We start from the raw sequence: 14,662 nt of genomic DNA, 5'->3' as shown, positions 1-14,662 counted from the left end.
GTAGAACTTAGTGGCTTTTTCTTTTAAAGCAGTCAATTAATACTAACTTGCTGAGAGTCTTTTCAGCATTCCCCTGTAGTGCCTTCTTCATGGCCAGGTCTCAGGAATAAATGGGTATTGGCAGACCTCATTCTTCTCGAAGTCATGGAAGGTTATTGTCTTGGGACTGCCCAGTTCTCTTCAGCAGAAAATCCCATTTGCAAAGTATTATCACTGAAGGGCACATTTTCCAATCCATATATTCAAAATAAAGATATACATGGGACTCTACACAAGAAGGAACTACCCTTTTCTCTTCAGTTTTGGGGAACGCTTTACGCACACAGTTACATTTTCATGTGCTGACTTTTGAGTGGAACAGAGCAGGATCACGTTTGTTTTCATAGGGATACTGTGATACTTATGCTGTGCTGTTTGTATTTCGAATAGTTGGCATAGATCAGGTACTAAAGTTGATACTGACCAGCCCATGCAGAAGGTAGCTACAGCTGCAATCTTATACAAATTCATCTGTGAGTAAGTCCCACTGAACTTAGTGGGGCTTACTTCTGTATAACTGTGCGCAGGATTGCAGTGTCTGACAAGCAGTCATCACCTGACCATTTTGGCAAAGACCATTATGGAAAGAGCAGGGGAGAGAGCAGGAAGATGCACCGCTGCCGGGAATAAATGTCATAGAGCCTCACGCTATGTAGAAGAATCTATACCTGTAGTTTAATAAATCAAATTATGTGGAGAAAAATGTTAACTGGGAAGGAGGGGGCAGACATCAAATAAGAAAAAAGAATCCCTTGGAACCTAAAAGAGACAAAGTGACAATGAAAAGTTTCTTAAAAGCCATTGTATGCTTTAATGGAGATGTTAGGGTTACAGATAATGCAATAAACCTTCAGTGAGTTATGGCTTCCTGAAAGTCTGCATGAAACCTTACCTGAATAGAGAAAATTAAGAACATTGATTACATTTTGCTTTTAGGTTTTCGAGACTGGGTTCCAAAGGAGCTTCAAAGAGTTGGCTGTGTGGAACTGTTAAACACAGTACAAAGGCGAGTAAGGCCCAAACTCCATGTCTTTGGTGGAATCCATGAAGGTAAGAAATACGCTAGATATGAGGATGTTTACTAAAATAATACCAGAGTTAAATGGTGTGCTATTCTACATTAGAAGGAGATTTTCAGACAACCCACAAACATAAAATTGACTCAATTATAAAGCAAATTGTTTGGTGCTCAGTCAGGGCTTTTATATATTTGAGATTTTTTCCCCAGGTGGCCATACAAACCATTATAATCATATCAACAAATGATATTTTTGAAAGGGAAAAGTAGTAAACCTGGGGCAAAATGGTGGGCAGTGATTGAAATCATGGAATGGAAAGGGACCCCCAAAGCGCTGTGCTCTAACTCTCTAGTAAAAGGACATGCATTTATCTAGCCTCCACAATCGGTCCTTATAGTCCAGAAGAAAGTTTGCTATCGGTAACAGCAGTCATGAAAGGGGAATGAATAGTCTTTTCATATTTCTTTGTTAATTTACACTGGGATCTTATACAAGCTTACCTGGGGGTAAATCCTAGTGGATTTAGTTCTGGGTAAGCATGCATAGCTTGTGCTAGGAGCCCTGCAAAGGAGGGATTGAGTCAGGGCCCCCACCACACAGCAGAGCAGCCTTTGGGTGGCAGGAGGGAGCCGAAGACAGAAATTGGCACAGAATGGTGTGTCAAGCCTTCTTATAGTGCTGGCCCTAGCAGGAGTGCAATTGGGCTCTGCTTCAGGTCGCAAAATGCCTTGGGCCAGCACTGGATTGGGTATTGCTTAAAATGGGACTAAGTGTGACAAGGAGGGAGGGGCCTTTGAAAAGTTTTAAAAGTTTAATCCCAAAACAGTGAAGAGTGTTTACCTGGTGGGTTATTTCTTTTTCAGCTCAAATACTGTTGTCAACCAGCACCTGAACAAATTCTTTTCCAGTATCAACCAAGTTTTTCCAAAGCAAACCTGTTGGGATGCTTTTTTAAAGGGGGAACTTTGGGTTGAACCTAACACCCTGACCTCTGATACTTCAGGACCATTGCTTACTGCAATACTGGAAGAGGGGGAGTTGACTTTGGAAAAGCTGAGTGTGCACCAGTGTCACCACTAAGGTGATGCAGAGCACAGAGTGGTGGCTCCACTGTCCCTGGTGCCATCTCTGTTTGCTCAGCCACTTGGAAGTCACAGGAACAAGGGATTGTTGGACTTCCATTTATTTTTATGTAATTTTTAAATATAAACATTTCTATCCAGCCTCTCCAATGCCAAGGCATTCTTTACTCAGGGTGGTTTACAACACTTGAAAAATCACAGATCATTATAGAACAATGTTTTCAAAGGAAATACAGCAGATGAAACACAATGCTAAAAGTATAATCTTCTTGGCAGAGAGTAAAATGTCTCCCAAAATAAAACTGACTTCATATTTTTGCAGCCCCTGGCCCTCAAAACACCATTTTGATGCATCCTAAGTCTTAGCAGATAAGGGTGAAATCCATTTTATTTCATTTTTGTCTGCCCACCAAGAATCCTGTATGATCTGCCAATGTGGAGGACATCTTTAAACAATTTAGAGCCAGTCAAATAAAAGAGACCATCTATAATTATTTTATATGCAGCAAATGGCTTTGTTCTGCATATGTTTCTTATAGAACATTCAAGATGTGAACAGCATAACCCAAATACTACAGCAGATGGAAAAATAAAAGCTCAAGTAAAAAGGAGTTTTTAACAAGAATATTCTGGATTAAATTTCATACAGGATTTTTAATAAATAGCTTGTTGATATTTCAGATGAGCTTTTCAAAACATTGAGCCCCCATGCTAATTTCAAATCAGGCAAATTTCTAAGTGCAGAAAGCTTCCTTAACCGAACATAAGTACTGAAAGATTGCTTAAAATACATTGTTTTTAAATATTTAACGAACCTAAGTAGCTGTTGCATCCTAGTGAGATAAATACTAAAAGTGCTGTGGGAAAGAGAGCAAGGCTTTGTGACCATAGAGCTAAAAGTTAAAATGCTTTATATTAAATTCACCCCCCAGGATTCTCTGCGCTCTCTAACTATAGGCTTACAAAGTTGAGAACTTTGTAGAAGAGAAGATTGCTCACTTGCTTGATATTGTTTATTTTCGCCTATACACCCACCCCCGCCATGAGTTTGAAGCAAATTAGTTTTTATGCCTGGATTAATTTTTATGCCTGGACTATATAGTCCTGTAAATAATAACTTGTTAATGAAAAAAACCATTAGCAGAGCCTTAACCACAGCAGTATCCATGCAGTGCTCCTGTACATCTAGGAAATGATTGACCATTTTAAAGTAAATATTAATGCAAGCATGTGAATACCAGAAGGCAAAAAAGTCTTAACTGCAACATGCAAAGTGCCTGCAGCTTTTTTAGTTGCACTGCAAATTGAAAGTAATCAAACTTCCAGTGGTATTGGGCAGAGCCCTCTTAGTGTGGGCCTTATGAAACATCACTGTGAGGCATAGGATTGTACCATTTTAAGTCTGCAACTTGGTTGGTACTATATGCTGTAAGTATTAAGCAAATTTAATGAGTGTTCAAGAGCACTTAGATTATACAAATTCGATTAATATGAGTTGCTCCATCAAGAAACCACTCATTGCAATAACGGGAATAAGATTGAGCCTAATATTTTTTAGTATTTAAAATTTTAAACGTCTCATTCCACTCTGCCCTTGCCCACAATACATTCAAAAGGAGGTTCCCACACACACATTCCTTGCTAGAAGCAGATAATGCCCACAAACTGATACTGCACATGTGGCTCTTCTGCCCCCTCAACTTGGGCCCAGCAGCCAGGCCCAGGTGAAAGAAAACACCAAAAAGAGGCCACACAACAATTGTGAAATGGTTGTTCTCATGTGTAGCGCAGATATTTGCCCCCCCACCCAGTTCCATTCCAGCAAGCTTCCCTCCTCTTTCCAGTGCCATATAAAGCTGTACCAGTGGAGGCAGTTGTTCCATCCTCACTCAGCCTATTGCACAGTGCGAATTTGCATGAGTTCCTGATGCTAGCACAACACAGCATTAAGCCAGCGTAGTACTCATTGCATTCCATCCAAACTATTCAATTTCTGGCATAATGGCTTATATGTATGGTTTCCCTCCAAGATCTATTGTGAACGTGAACTCTGATGGCCCATGCATACGTTTTGAGGAGATGGAGTGTGCATTGAATGCACATCCTGTCCCACAGCCCATGCATGACTCAGATCTTCAGAGAATGATGGGTCCCTGGTCTTTCCTTCGTGCAGATCTGGCGATGACTACAATTACAGTCATGCCTCCAGCTGCATTAGGTTCACGTTGCGGATTTTCGGGTTGCGAATGCGGCAAACCCAGAAGTATATACTTCCAGGTTTTGCCGCAGGCACAGAAGTGTTCTGCACGCTTTGCGCTGGAGCAGGAGCACTCTATTGCGCCATGCGCAGAAGCGGTGCTCTACTTACAGACTTTTCGGGGTGCGAACAGCACCCTGGAACGGATTGCATCCGTAAGTAGAGGTAGCACTGTACAAAGTTTTTATGACTCATAACCTGGTGCATGATTTCAACATGGGGCTTTCCTGTAAGACACGGGTCGGCAAGGTTTACCTTGCCTGGGCCAGTTCACTCCGTGGGCTGGATCATGTCTGCGCAGACGCAATTTCCGGCGCCACGGAAGCTAGTCCCTGCTCTGTGTCGGTTTAGCGCAGCACGCAGGGACTTGCTGAGTGGGTGACTCAGTTCGGGGGCGGCTGGGGGGCAGTTTAAACTACCCCTGTGGTTGCAGACCCCCTGCTGTAAGACATCCTCCTGTTTTTATTTTTTTAAAGTACACTTTCACTATCCCTAGTGGGATGTGTTACTGCTGAATTGGATGTAGAAGAAATGCCTAAGACCAGCAATAATAATAGATTTAGGATAATGTATTGTTTAGCAGGATTATTGTCACTGAATAGGAAGAATCTAATCTTATGCACAGTTACTTGAGAATAAGGTCCATTCAACAAAATGGAATTCACGGTGTCTGAAAGGAACAGGGGAACAGGTCTCGGTGGAAAATACACTTTTCATATTATTACGCTTGAAAAATTCTAGGTTACAAAAGATCCAAGGAGCTATGGAAAATAAACCAACACCCTCTTTTGTGTTCAGTTCTGTTGTAAAACAAGCTTTCCCCCCGTTTTTTTCTTTGCTCCATTTGGAAGAAACAAAAAACAAAAACAGGTGGTTCTTATTAAAGCAGAAGCCTATTGCATTTTTAAAAATGGAAATGATGTGCTGGCTTTGGAGTGCTCAGAACAGTTTGAAAGGCTTAGCTGAGCTCAATTCAAAAGGCCTGCTTACAAGAAGCTTTCTCTCCAGCCTGAGGCACTGTACTAGGTCAGCATTGTTTGTTTACATTACAGTAAGTGTGACACATTTTCCCTACAGGTTACGGCATTATGACAGACGGTTACACAACGTACATAAATGCCTCAACATGTACAGTCAGCTTTCAACCAACCAACCCACCAATTATATTTGACCTTCCAACCCCGCAAGGATCATGAAGCACCACTGGAGTGGGGGAAAGTCTATAAACTGCCATTTTTCTAATTAAACATCCATTCTCTTAACATGTTTCTTTACAAATGATGTGGGGCTTTTTTGTAAATTGTTGGTACAAAAGGAAAAAAAAAAGAGATAGAAGTTGTGCAGCAAAATGCAGCATCCATTTGAAATTGATACATCATTGTGAATTTGTAAAATGAAGTTTTATGTTTTCTTAATTAACTTGCCATTGTAAATTGTTAGTGTTCTCAAAAGGACAGCCAAGCTTTCTTTTAATGAGTGAGACACCTTATTTTAATAATATTAAATAAAAATTTAAAAGGCAGTGTTTAAAAAAAACAAACACCCAAATTTGCACAACTGTTATTGTTTGCTTTTTTTTAAAAAAAATAAACATTTCTAATGATAAAATGCCACCCTCTCCTCTTCTTTTGTTTTTATTATCACACTATGTTTTGTGACCCGGGTTTTGTGAATGCTCCTTTGCAATTACAGACCACAATCCAACACAGAGTAAGATGTGCTTGTGCCTGTTGAGATAAATGGGCTGAAGTGTGCCTAATGCTGTGCTAGATCGTTGTCAAGGAGCTGTTGCACAGGAGACTGAGTTCCCATTCATTTCAACGGTTGCTGATCTACACTTTAAGTGTATGGTTTCAGGTTCCTCCATTGAAGAGTATGGAGAATCCATTGGGAAACTTAGCCCATCAGAGCTCCTGTGCTCACAACAGATCACATGATAGTCTATTTGTCCACTGATATATATGCATACTGTAAACTCTTGCCTATCAATCAGTGAGAGGAAAATAGCCTTCTAGGATTAGTTTGTCTCTGCCTGCTTTAATGAACAATAAGATAGCAGCATCTTGTATGTGATTATCTAAATTGTCACTGTTTGGGTGAGTTTCTTAAATTATTTTAGCTTTAAAAATACGGGGATGAAAACTGCAATGAGCAGGTGTTCCATGCAGTAAAAACATGTAAATGTGGACTCCTTTTAAATATGGATTTTTATATATATTTTTTGTGCATTATAACTAAGCTAGGCATTTAATGTTGCCAGTGTAGCATCTGCAAATTTATGCTGTACAGCACATCTAAATTATGAAGGATGTGACACATTTTTCTCTCTCCAAGCGCTCGAGGCCTTCAAGAGCTTGAGTTTAAAATCTTTGTGCAGTTTCAGGCATGTATAGAATCAAATGAATACAATCAAGCCTAACTAAAATAAGGCTTTGTTGTCCTTTATATTTAAAATATTCTTGAATTGTCTTTCCATTTCTTTTTCCCTTATTTTGCACTGTGTGTAAATGCAATCTTGCTAGCACAAAATATTGTTGCAAATAGTTATTTCTGTTCTACCACTGTAAATGCTATTGAGCTTTATTCTGTTTATGTTATCTTAATGGAATTTAGGAAAACAGTTGTTTCTTTAAATTTATTGCGATATTATATATCTAGCGGCCTTTATATGCAAATAAAATTGCAAGATTTTTAAATACTTCCTGCTGAGATACTCTTTTTTGTTGTTGTTCTGGATAGCTTACAGACTTTGTTAATTCCTTATCTTTAATGTATTGTCCCTCCAATGTCATGAAATTGTATCCCATCTAAATATATTTGAATTTCTGAACAACGTTTAAGCCTTAGTTGGCCATGTTCCACCTAATAATACTGCATTTATTTTTTATTTATTGTGACACATATCGTATGCCCATTAACAATGTCTTCTGGATGGTTCACAGAAAATGTAAAGAAATAATTCGACAAAGTTTGGCACATGCTTGGCATGCAGAAGGTCCCAGATTCAATCCCCAGCGTCTTGGTACAGCTGGGAATCTTCCCTGCCTGAAACCTTGGCAAGCCACTGCCAGTCAGTGTAGACGAGAAACACTGAACAAGATGGACCAATAGTCTGACTCCGTATAAAGAGCTTCTTGTGTTTCCTGTTCAGCACAATATCCAGATAAAAAAACTTGTGCAAGCAGCCTAAAAATAATTTGCAAAACAGCATATAAAACCAAGCTAAACATAATTTGTTGCAAGGTCTAAATGTTTCAAAAAGGTGTGTAAGCATAAGACCATTTGCTGCTGAAAATATCTTAATATAAGCTCCAAGTGACTCTCACTGGGGAGGGAACCACCACTGAAAGGACCCTATTCTTATTGGCCACCCACCTAATATTTTTTAGGCCGGGAAACCTGAAGAAGGACCTTTAGTGAAGATTGAGAGATCTTCCAGTAACATGGCCCAAGCCATTTAAGGCTTTAAGGGTTAGTATATAATCGTTAGTGCCCAGAAGGGAAGCCATTGCAGATTACTCTATTTTGGACCATCTGGAATTTCTTTATAGAATACACACACACACAATCAGTTTACATACAAAAAACTATCAGATTCATGTAAAAATACAGTAACATTAAAATGAGACTTTGTAACAACTAAATAAAATGAAATACACTGTGCAGTTTTACTTATAATACACAGTTTTATGAAAAAAGAATATAAAGATTACAAATCTTAGTCCAATAAAGTTTGGCAAAGCACGTACATCTTTTAACAGGTATTTGTTACTATCTTCACCTCTCAAACCTTTAGAGCCCTCTATAAAGTTACCACTGCCTCACCATGGTCAGGAACCAGCATCCAGGGTCTTAAATGGGCTACGTTTTTGCCTGTTTTCCCTTTAAGCTGAATGAGAAGGTCCCATATGACTATGCAAGAACCTGTGGCTGGAAGGAGTTACCAGTGCTCAGTCTTTTCAAGTGATTGATTAACAACACAGTAGTCGATTAACCTTTCCACTCTGAGACAGCAGCTTTCATCTAGTCATCTTGAAAAGGTTGAAAGCAGTCAAGGCCTTTATCAAATGAGGGCTGCAGAATAGGATGTTCCACCAAGGCAATTGGTTCCCCAGTTTTCTGTGTCTAGTGAATTCAGCAGACCTCGAGGTCAAGCATTTATTAGAGTAAGAGACTTTCAGATCAATCTGCTCTACTCCAGGCAAATTCTACCAGGATTATGCCAAAACAGTGTCTAAAAGACAAGTTGATGAAATAACTAACTCCTGCTTGTAGCTCATTTCATTAAATTTGAAGTTACCAGGGCTAAAGCAAGATTCCTTATTACAATATATATTATGCAGGTAAGCACTGAGTAAATAACAGCTATGTCACAAAACTTGAAGACATTCTATATAGGGGACATCAAATACTTTCTGGGTATAATCTACTTACCAGGTTGTTATTAGTCTTGCAGTGTTTCATTGCAATGGACAATGAAACCACAATAACATCCTTGACATCAGTTTAGATGATGCGCAACACCATTCATTACTCTTCACATTACTCTTTCTATGTACCATATCTCTTTGAACAATTATGTATCTATTATGGCCAACATGGATACTTGGAATAAGTACCTAAAAACATTAGAAACTATATTATACTGGTCCATCTAATGTAGTATTTGACTGGATTTAACCATACATGGGTCCTTTACCTTGTACACTGACTGGTAGTGACTTCACAGTTTCTGCCAGGAATCTTTCCCAACACTACCTGGAGATGCAAGGAACTGGACCTGGGGTATTTTTTCATGCAAAGTGTGTGATCTACTATAGCCCATGTATTTATCCTTCCAGGCACTCTCATAAAATACAGCCATTTTTCAACTATTAACACCAAGACACTTGGGCCAGCCTGCCATTTTAACTATGAAAAGGTTTGAAAAATTCCTGCATAACAAAGATCCGCTCCTTTCTGTTTTGAATCTCTTAATATGCATTTGAACTCTTCATCCACAACAACTTTTCTGGGCACAATCCCTGCTCTGTAGTTCAGTCCACCCGTTACACAATTAGAAACCTATTAAAGATTCCATTATGATTTAATCTTGACAAATTCTTGAGTCATTAGCTGTTCTCTTAGACCAATCCATAGGTTGGTCATTTCTTCTGTCAACAGCAGAATTCACTTGCAGTTATGTTTTGTCTACATTGCTTTCTTTCACATTCCTTGCAAGCTAGCTGTAATCAGACAATGCATGAATTATGGGTACCTGGAATACATCTTAGAAACAAAGCTAGTAGGTTACTACTAGTTGCTGTCATGAACTACCGTATTTTTTGCTCTATAAGACTCACTTTTTCTCTCCTAAAAAGTAAGGGGAAATGTGTGTGCGTCTTATGGAGCGAATGCAGGCTGCGCAGCTATCCCAGAAGCCAGAACAGCAAGAGGGATTGCTGCTTTCACTGCACAGCGATCCCTCTTGCTGTTCTGGCTTCTGGGATTCAGAATATTTTTTTCCTTGTTTTCCTCCTCCAAAAACTAGGTGCGTCTTGTGGTCTGGTGCGTCTTATAGAGCGAAAAATACGGTATTTCTTTTTGGTTTGCTTTGCTGTCTGATGTAGTGCATTGAAACCTACATGTCCTTTCCCCCAGTCTTATTTGAGTATGAGAATGTGCCTTTATCCTTAGTCCTTTGCTTAGCAGTTCTTAAAGTGTTCACCTGTATGTCTGCTATACTTGGGACTCTTTGGTGGGGGACTTTATGAAAAACCTTAAGTCTTAAGTAGATAATGTCTACCCCATCCATATGCTCACTGTTGTTGTTATAACTCACTTTTCCCTTACAGGACGCGAGGCAGCTGAAAGATTAAAAATAAGAACCACTAAAAACATACCTCTAAAAGGTCAGTGAGATGGGACTTAATTTTGCAGAAGCCATATGATGGTGCTGGATTGGGGTTCTCCTATGATCCCCCCCCCCACTGTCCATAGTTGGTAGAATTGTTACAAATATACGACACACCTTTTATGCTTGGATGTTGCAACTATCCACAACGATTTGTCTGTTTTCTGTGTCTAGTGAATTCTGCAGACCTTGAGGTCAAGCATTTATTAGAGTAAGAGACTTTCAGATCAATCTGCTCTACTCCGGGCAAATTCTACCAGGATTATGCCAAAACAGTGTCTAAAAGACAAGTTGATGAAATAACTAACTCCTTGCATGTAAATGACACAGCCCAGCCAAATCTGCTAATAAGGTCAGTTTTACCAAACCAATATCAACTCACAGAACATAGCCTGGCATTTATTTATTTATTTTACAAGCAGAGGATGCTGCCTAGAGCTCATAGAGAACAATGGGGGGATATTTAAATGGATTTTGATAAATTGGGATTATACCCTGTCAACTTTTCATTACTCAAATGCATTTCTCTTTTCTGACATTAACATCCAAATGGTACAAAGACGCCATTTCTACTATGTGCTCTTGAAACATAAAGTGTAGGACGGATATAAATGTCTATCCTAGTGGTATCTTTTTTTAATTTAAAGCAAGCAGTGTTATTTATTCAGCAATATTTTCTTGGGATGCACATGCGTTGTGCTGAAAGCCTAATCCTACTTTTAATTTTTCAGACCCACTCAGAACGGCTTTTAGACACCATGTAATAAATTTCTTGCTTAAACTGTGTCATGATGGATTTAGTCCCCAATGTAAAGACATGCTTGAATGATGAGGGCAAGTAAGCACCGTGGCTTCACTGATGATTTAGGATTTGCTAGCTTTTTATATGGAACGAGGGGGAAAGCTGGCCTGATGTCAGCAGTCATTACAATCTGTCTGGGATGTGCTTTCCCACCACAGTGGCACCTGAGAGATTGCTTAGTAACTAGATTACTATGAAAACAGACTTTTCCAGGAGAATGAGTTATGCATCTCAACAGCCATAACAATATGCAGAGAACCAAAACTGGAGCTGGGTGCATTCAGCAATATTACATTTTTGCTGGTATGAATATTTACATATGTGCAAGGGAAGCTAGAGAAGCATTCCTTCCTGTGGAGGTCACAACCAATATCTATCTTCCATTCATCTGAAAGTCTGTATTCAGCCTAGTACCTCCTCAAAGTATACCATGCTGTCTACTTCTGGATTAACAAAAAATAAAGTAAGATGTGTACTTGCAAAAGTTAGCTTCCGTAAACTATAAGGAACGATAAGAAACACGAAAACGCCATACAATGTGTATAATTTGGATATGTACAATCTATTGGAAATGAGGTCTAGTAATCTGTGTCCGTGTTCAATTTTCTGTGTTTAATTTGTTCAATCTCAGACCAAGCATTGTGCCCCAAGAGGAGAAAAGAAAGAGAAGGAAACAGGTACAGTCGTACCTTGCAAGTCAAACGGAATCCGTTCTGGAAGTCCGTTTGACTTCCAAAACATTCGGAAACCAAAGCACGGCTTCTGATTGGCTGCAGGAAGCTCCTGCAGCCAGTTGGAAGCTGCGGAAGCCCCTTCAGACATACGGGTTCCAAAGAACATTTGCAAACCAGAACACTCACTTCCGGGTTTGCAGCGTTCAGGAGCCAAAAATGTCTGAGTATCAAGGCGTTCGGATCCAACTATATTCAGTTCTCTGATGGGAAACATCATTAACATAAAGGTTTCCAATAGAGATGTGCACAGAAAAGTAAAGGGTGGGGAAGTTTTGGAACCTACTTTGATTTCCGGGTAGGGAGCCACTTCACTTTGGACAAGACATACCTTGCTTTGCATATGAAGTGGAGACTTGCTTTACTTTCCATAGCTTTGCGTGTCTCTCCATTAACTAGGAATAGAAAATCAACAAATAGGGGCTATAACATTTTTGGCAGAATTGGGTGAAATTTATAGGCACAGTATCCCCTTCTAAAGGATTAGACTCTGGAAACCTCTGGTCATATACTAATGACTCAATGATATCCTTTCCACTGGGGCATTTTATCCAACATGATTCAGCCAAGACATATTGCTAATGCCTATAACAGTAGATCACCATATGGCTTACATCTGGCTTTGTAGAAATATTCCACTACTTGTTCCTACTTGTGGAGGTGGCTAGTTTAGGAAAAAATCTCAAGACTGCTATACGAAGGGCTAACAGTGCCAATAGCTTTGTAATCACCATTAATCATTACGAAACCTTCACTCAATTAATTTGGCAGTGATCATACATGTGGATATAAGGAGCAAACAAAGTGACTGTTATAGAGGCAAGAATGTGTCCATTTTTCAAAACCACAAGTTTTGAAATGGGAATGATCATTCCTTTAGGGTTAAAAAAATCTTATTTATTTAAAGAGGACAAGTTTCAAACTAATAACGATTGTGTTTTTTAGAGAGATATTAGAGATGTTTTTAGTGAAAAACAGCTATACACTCTTGCAGGCTTCACTATCCATATTTAGAATTCTTCGTCTTTAGCTGTTTCCGATTGGAGCTGGAGGAAATGCTGTTCTATAATAGCACATTATGTCTGACAAAGCTGCCAAGCTACGGCATTTATTCCCAGTTTCTAAATACTGTAGCTTTCATTGGATTGGAAAAAGTGAGTTTTCTCTCAGCTACTTGAGAGCATCTCTTCTTATCTAGCGTTAAGAAAGCTGGAATGTTTTGGCTACTTAAAATTACATTCCTTTTTCTTCTTTATGAAACACATTTAATAAACAAATCCAGCAAAGTTATTTCAAATGCAAATTATACAGGCCCAATAATTTGAGGCACTGCAACGCCCACAGGGACTTTGAAAGATGGTGTTCTGTTTTGCGGCTGTGTGTATTAAGCATTTTGGAGATCTGCGCAGGGTCTGATATGTTGGATTTTTGTATCGGATTTTATCTTCGTCCCTTTGCTTTCGAAGGCAAGCGCTAGATCCCCTAGTTGTGCCTATGCAAGTGTTTTAGCATTTGTGGAAGAGTTTCTGAGTCATCACGGAAGTGCTGTATTGATGTGGTAACATTTAAGGGCTTTGTGTATTTCACTGTTGATAGTGTGAGCTTTAAAATATGCAGGAAGCCTCTGGGGAAGAACATCCCATAATGAGGAGACCTGGTGCTTGGGCTGGAAAGCTGGCTCCACCAGCTGTCTCAGCAATCAAACATGGCTACTATTGAAGCATAAACCATGTCTACAGGGAAAGCAATGGTATCTCCCGAGGTAGGGGGAAACCCAGGTTAGAGAACTCTGGGTAAATCCCATACAGGGCCAACTCAAGACATTTTGCTGCCTGAGGTGAAGGACAAGATGGCAGCCGCCCCCAAGGCACCTACAGAAGCTAATCAGACTGGTAGTTGAATCTTCCTCCAATACTAGTGAAAGGCATTATCCTCCGCTGCATCTGAGGGCAGCAGGTTAGCTTAGGGGGTGCAAGGTAGGTCACATGGCACTTACAGCTCTGTCCACTCCCCGCACCTCAGCATCTGCCACCTGAGGCAGCTGCCTCACTCTGCGTTATCATAGAGCCTGTTCTGATCCCATAGCTTTAGGGGGATTCATTTTGGAGGAAGGCAGAAGAATAGTCCCCACATAAAGTGTCTCAGAGCCCCAAATGTTACTTCACTGGGTTTATTCTTTCCAGTGTTTTCTGTACAAACCCTACTGAAATGAGCTGGAGCTATAAAAGCACAGAGTAATTGTGCAGCTCTCATTCATTCTGATGCCCAGGAGAACTTCCTGCTAAGATGTGCCCACAGTGGAGAGCAGCACAATGGAGAACAGAATCTCTGTGCAGGACAGTCTATTCACAGTAGTTGCTTGGCTCCTTGCCAGCTGACAGACTGGAACACGAGACATCTAAAAATCCTTTTCAGGGGGGAAACAACCTTTTCTCTCTCCCCTCCCCAACTGTCCCAGCCTATATTATTAATCATGGAGCAACACAGGAGAGACAAAATGTATTCTTTACATGCTTAGGTCTCTAGGGTTAAAATGTATTTTAAGCCTGTGCTTATTTTGGGGGAGTTTGTTGCTGTTATTGTCCATCCTATGCTAAAGCAATTATTGTCTGTGAAGGTCACCGAGAGTTCAGTATTACTGGAAACTTACAGTACTTGGTATTAATGGCATGAATTGCTGAGCAGCCAGAACAGTCGCTCTTAAAGGGACATGCAACACAACTCTGCTTTTTCCATGAGAGGGTTTCAATCCTGGTTATAAATTTAATTCCACGTAGCCATTAATGGTAACGCCTATTGCTGCTAAAAAAAACATGGCTACTATTTCTTTCCCGCTTTG

The 14,662-nt window shown here is 39.8% G+C and overlaps 1 protein-coding gene across 3 annotated transcripts in view; it reads left to right on the top strand.

Annotated features, from left to right (window-relative positions):
- MPPED2 (metallophosphoesterase domain containing 2) overlaps nt 1–7,095 on the top strand; it is a 134,520-nt gene extending 127,425 nt beyond the window's left edge. For all 3 annotated transcript variants that reach the window (XM_080984112.1, XM_080984114.1, XM_080984113.1), the window contains exons 6-7: nt 976–1,089; nt 5,475–7,095. In XM_080984112.1, coding sequence (XP_080840238.1) covers nt 976–1,089; nt 5,475–5,593 — 233 coding nt within the window. In that variant the 3' untranslated portion in view covers nt 5,594–7,095. The remainder of the gene's footprint in view (nt 1–975; nt 1,090–5,474) is intronic.
- The last annotated feature ends 7,567 nt before the right edge of the window (nt 7,096–14,662 follow it).

The sequence above is a fragment of the Podarcis pityusensis genome (genome assembly GCF_964106645.2).
Source record: "Podarcis pityusensis genome assembly, chromosome: 1".
Classification (NCBI taxonomy): Eukaryota; Metazoa; Chordata; class Lepidosauria; order Squamata; family Lacertidae; genus Podarcis; species Podarcis pityusensis.
This window is presented reverse-complemented; position numbering and strand designations above follow the sequence as displayed.